Source organism: Polypterus senegalus, chromosome 13 (genome assembly GCF_016835505.1).
Source record: "Polypterus senegalus isolate Bchr_013 chromosome 13, ASM1683550v1, whole genome shotgun sequence".
Classification (NCBI taxonomy): Eukaryota; Metazoa; Chordata; class Cladistia; order Polypteriformes; family Polypteridae; genus Polypterus; species Polypterus senegalus.
Window position 1 is genome coordinate 121816099 of NC_053166.1, and position 6042 is coordinate 121822140.

The 6042-nt window shown below is 39.6% G+C and overlaps 1 protein-coding gene across 1 annotated transcript in view; it reads right to left on the reverse strand.

Annotated features, from left to right (window-relative positions):
• The window catches only part of flt4 (fms related receptor tyrosine kinase 4), a 181058-nt gene extending 175253 nt beyond the window's left edge, over positions 1 to 5805 (reverse strand). The window contains exon 1 of the mRNA XM_039774928.1: positions 5564 to 5805. Coding sequence (XP_039630862.1) covers positions 5564 to 5621 — 58 coding nt within the window. The 5' untranslated portion in view covers positions 5622 to 5805. The remainder of the gene's footprint in view (positions 1 to 5563) is intronic.
• Positions 5806 to 6042: the final 237 nt, after the last annotated feature.

The window sequence follows — 6042 nt, forward strand, 5'->3', positions numbered from 1 at the left end:
AAATGACCTCCAGCAGGCCACTGGAGTGAATGTCTCTGACCAAACAATCAGAAACAGACTTCATGAGGGTGGCCTGAGGGTCCGATATCCTCTAGTGGGCCCTGTGATCACTGCCTGGCACAGTGGAGCTCGATTAGCATTTGCCATGGAATACCAGAAATAACAGGTCCACCACTGGCGCCCTGAGCAGGTTCATCCTGAACACATGTGACAGATATAAAAGGGTCTGGAGAAGCCGTGGAGAACGTTATGCTGCCTGTAACATCATTCAGCATGGTAGTGGGTCAATGATGGTCTGGGGAGGCATATCCACCAGACGATGCCTTACCAGTGAAAGCATAGATTAAGCATAACTTATAGTTTAACTTAAAGTATAACATATACTTTTCACATGTTATGTAACTTAACTGTTAGTCTCTTTAATGACTATCTGGATGTAGATAGCAACCGGTTTACAATGACTTATAGGTTGGGAGCATGCATTGATCGCATGTTGTTACACCCACCACACGCCGAAGGTGTATTTTAAATTTTCAGACTTCCCATTGTTTGTTCATTTCTAACATTTTTACTTGCAATACAATGCATTTACTTACATTAACTTTCATCTGCCACGATTGTTTCCTAAACGTATAGTATATGCTGTCCAAATCCTTTTGTAATGATCCATCTGATTTTATATTATTTGACATTCCAGCTGGTCTGGTTTCATCTGCAAACTTAACCAGCTTGTTATTTGTATTCTTAACCAGATTGTTTATATGCAAGAGTAAATCAAAAAGTAAAGGCAATGTGAAAATGATGTGGTAATCACCATGTATAATAGCTGATGCAATACAACCCAATCATGATGGCTTATGGGTACTTAGAACACACACACAGTATGGCACAGCGCTCTGCCATGTAGAATTTAAGGTCAAATAAACATGGACACTCTACAACAGGGTTATACCATTGTTGAACAATGTGCAGTAGTGCAATTTCTATGGGCAGAAGGAGAGATACCTGCTAAAATTCACTGAAGGATTTTGTTTTTTGCAGATCACTGTATAAACTTTACAGAACCCCAGGTCATCATGCACACGGGTAGGTGTAGATCCAAATGTGAAGCAACAGCAGACAACGCAATTTGTCTGTCATCACTGATGATGGCATTCACCATGTCTATGTGAGCTTGTGTGCGCAGTTTTGATGGTCAACCAGATCAAGCTTTGTTGATTACACTTCTTCTCACGTTAAACCTTTCTACTCATTCATAAACTTTTTCTGTTTCCACTTCCGTACTGAGACAACATCCTTCAGGGAATGTCAGCAAGTTTTGCTCCCTCTGCCCAAATCAATCGCACTACAGCGTGTTTTTTTAACAATGGTGAAATACCACAGCACAGCATCCATGTTCATTTGACCTTGGCTTTAACTAGACTAACAGCAAAGCTCTTATGCTGTGCATGTTTGAACAGCAGCATAAGCCATTGTTGGCATGTTGTATTGCATCAACTTCTATCCATTGTGGCTATCACATAATTTTCAAATTGCTTTACTTTTTGATTTACCCTTGTATATTAAACCAAGCAGTGACCTCAGAGCTTCTCCCTTAGGGGCACCACTTTTAACATCATCTAATCTTAAGGTGCTCCATATGAATAGTTTTTACAACATATTGAATCATACAAGGCACAAGATTCAGTAAAGAGCATCTTTCCAGGTACGTTTTTGCCTCACAGACCAAAACTGCTTTGTGTTCAGGCCTCAGTGAAATTCACTAATGTCTGCATGCTCTTTGCAAATCCCCTTTTAATGGTCTTACCAATCCATATTTTTTTAATTTATTACCTGCAATGATTTCTGGAGGTTTTTTTTCTGGGTTGTGCTATCCATCATATTGTTTTTGGGCCTCCATTTGCTTTTTTTGCTGTCATAAATCAAACAATGTTCTGGTAACCTACAATCAACTATTAACAGCACCAAGTTTTTATCCTTAGCTAAGAGTTAGTATTCAAATGCTCATCAGTCTTGCTTTCGATCATACTGCATCTTTCATAGTGAACAACACAAAACAAGTTGTAATACAAGAACTATGACTTTTATAACTGAATTATTTAACTGTGGGCTGCACGGTGACGCAGTGGTAGTGCTGCTGCCTCTCAGTAAGGAGACCTGAGTTTCCATGTTCTCCCCGTGTCTGCGTGGGTTTCCTCCGGGTGCTCTGGTTTCCTCCCACAGTCCAAAGACATGCAGGTTAGGTGCATTGGCGATTCTAAATTGTCTCTAGTGTGTGTGTGTGTGAGTGTGCCCTGCAGTGGGTTGGCACCCTGCCCAGGGTTTGTTTCTTGCCTTGCACCCTGTATTGGCTGGAATTAGCTCCAGCAGACCCCCGTGACCCTTTAGTTAGGATATAGCGGGTTGGATAATGGATGGATGGATGTTTGACTGTTCAGTCATGCGTTTAATAGAAGCATCACCTTTTCCACAATACAAAGAATGGGAATGAGTTAAAAGCAGCCATTAGCAAACCATTTGGCCTGAGTTCAACAGCAAAATGACTGAAGAGCTGCAGTTAGTGACTTTACACACCTCACAGAGTCACGTTACTTGCATACACACCTATCTGTAAATCTTTAAAGGGGTGCAAATAAAATGTTGTGTTTCTACGACTGTGGCTCTAAAATTTCTCAATGCCATTTTCTAACCGGTTTGATATTCCAGCAAATTATAATGGTAGATCTGTTTTTGAAGAGGGAAGCTGCTTCTCTCTGCTTTTAAGTGAAAATATACTGGAGGTCATCAGACGCTGTGGCCATTAATCATCAATTGTAGTTGAGTCCCTATTAACACATGGTGTCATAAATTTGCATCCTCTTCCTAACCACCAGTGTCCTCCCTAAAATAGCTGTCACTAAACTATTTGCAAGTAACAGACTATCAAGAAGGTGCTAAATCTCTGCGGTCATCTCATGGCACATCAATCGCTTCATAATGTCAACGATGAAAGTGAAGCAGACAGCCCTGCAAGGCACAGGCATCTGACAGACAGGAAAAATTGTAACACTTGTGTTTAATTGGCCCTCTTTAGCTGCTCTCTAAAAATGTGTCAGAAAGCCTTTGATTGTACTGGGAGGGAACAAGTTTGGCGTGAATTGCAGACCATAAAACCCCGCAGTGAGGGTGTCAAATAAGATGTGCTTCCCATACTCCCTACTGAGTCTCCACAGGGCTTACTTTCATTTACATGATGTGCAAAGCTTTCCTTTTACCTCTCATCTTTATTATATGGCTCATCCTTATTTCTTGCTAACGTTTGTGTGAGTACTCCAAAAAAGGTGAGATTTTCCTATTCAAGTGTGTTGGTCTTTGCTTAATGTAGAAATACACTGCACTGGTGGATCTGCATAAACAGGAAGACTGGAGAAGATGAATGTTTTGGCGTTACATGAAGCTGTCCCTAGGAGGGTCCAGGAGGCTTTTACTCAAATCAGCAGTTAACAAACACATGGCCTGCAAGGCTCTTTATTACAAAATGATGTCCTCTCTGAGACACTGGACATTAGAATTATTTCAAAGGTATGCTTTACGCAAGAGTCTTAATATTTTGAATCGCTTTTTTTATTATAATGTGCTCCACTTCATCACAAAAATTTTCATTTACTTTCATTTTTATTTAAGTTGGCTTATAATCCATCCATTTTCTATACCTGTCCTCACAGGTGGCATGGTGGTAGTGCTGCTGCTTTGCAGTAAGAAGATTGTGGGTTTGCCTCCTGGTTCTTCCCTGTGTGGATAGTGCTTTGAGTACTGAGAAAAGTGCTATATAAATTTAATGAATTATTATTATCATTACCTGCAATTTCCCATTACAGTGACACCCAGACTGCGTTTGCGGCTGGAGTCACTCATGCTCACTGGATCAATTTAAACTGGCCAACTAGCCTAACATGCTCATCATCTTATGAAAACCAATGTTGCTAAAAAAAACTCAAATTCACACAGGGAGAACAAGCAGAGCCTACTCAGACAGTAAAAAGGCCAAGGTAGAATTCAGACCCCTGGAATTGTAGGAAGAGTAGCAATGTGCATGGAGCCAAGAGTGCTTGACACCACAACAGCATGCCATGCCAGATTTCTGTTTAACAAATACAAATAGTTTACAATAATGCATTGACAAACTAAATAATACACAAAAAGTAATTTTTTAAGGTAAAACAAGGCTAGTATCACAAACAATATCTGACAGGCATGGACCCATCTGAGAAGGACTTATTCTAAATTGTACAAACATTGCCATTGTTATATATTTTCAGTAACTCAAAACATCAGTGTGCAACAGCTGGAAATTTCTTATTGACACAGAAGTTACAAAGTATTCAAAACCAGTGAAAGCACAGCAGCAGAACAAAACTCTACAAGCTAATATTTTCTTACTTCTTAAAGTCATGAATAATATTTAATTTCAAGATCTTGGTAATTCATTTAATTGGAACATGCACAAGTGTAAACAATGCCACCAAGATAAAGTCAGTGTAAGAGCCAATAAGTTAATGTTAATATTGAAGTCACATTTGCTTAATAGAGCATAATGTTAGTTTTACATGTTTGTTTTATCCCCTCTAAGCTAACATGCTAATGGAACTTTCCTGACACTCCAATAAAATTCTGAATGAAAGATGCAATGTTTGCCTACAGTAGGAAAGGAACGGGGACATCCAGTGTCTAACCGTATATAGCGGCAAAAATAAGTACGTAAAAACGTATTAACGTTAATATAACTTCATAGACAAAACATGTTACTTTTTCGAATGCATTATACAATTTTTTCATAATTTTTGTGTGAACTGTTTTTTGTACACAGAATTTCACTAAAACTTTGAAAAAAGAAGTAATAACAATAAATGTTATTTATATAGCGCCTTTCCTAAGAATACTTCAAATGTGGACTTATTTTGTGCGCGTGTGTGTGTATCGTATGCAGTGCTTGATCCTTTCCAGTAGCTAGAATTCTGGAAACACTGACGAAATGCAGCTCCAGTCAGAGTGGTAGCAAGAGATTCTAAACTAGACCTGCACTTTAATACGCGGAATACTGCGAGTCATCTTACAGTCGCGTGTCATCCCCCACACAGCTCTTTAAATACAATTTATAACAACTCGTTTCATTTTCTGATCATAATTTTTTATGGGACGAATCCATAAATTTACCCCATACCAAGTACTTAATATCATCACACTTTTATTGCAATTTCTCTGTAACTTAGGAGGTCGTCTATTATTATCACATTTATAGTGCCATGCACTTACACTTATTCTGAGGCTGAAAGCAAAGTGCATGATAACTGGATATAGCCCGTTCTGAGTTTATTTAAGAAATACAATCACGCCGGCAGCGCATTGCAGTGTATCGGACGATCTCCAATCGAGTTCGCTTAGAGGTAAATGAGCCAAGTGAGCGCTAGCCGACCAAGCAGAACGCGCGCGCTGCGCTTTATTAGCCAGGTGCCGCTTGTGCAATGATGCGTCACTGTGACAATATTAGCATTAATGAGGCGTAAAGAGAAAATTGTGGTCCTACCTGACAACCAGACGATCCAAATCCAAGTCCGAAAAAAAAACGTAAAATCTCTCTTCATTTCCAGAGTTCCAGTCCTTAGATGATTTTGATCTAACGGACTAAGGCATACACCACTTTATTTCTCTTTAGCAGAAAAAAAGCGTCTGAAAGAATATTTACAAGCCAAAAAGACAGAGAGAGAAAGTAAGCTGCAAAAAAGAGAGCCTGCAGGTGAACTGTGGATCCTGTGAGTGAGACTCGCGGAAGCGGACTGAGGAGGATGTGAGAAATGAGGGAGAGAGAGAGAGAAAGAAAGAGCGAGCTTTTCCTGCCGAAAGGAAACGATTTCCCCCAAGATCTGAGTGGATTTACAACGATTTCCTTTACTCTCAGTGCCGCGCTTTTAATCATGCAATATGGAAAGGCGGAGACACGATAGTCACATTTTACATTATATATAGCGCCATGCATTATAATTTACTCAGTAACTGACGTCAATG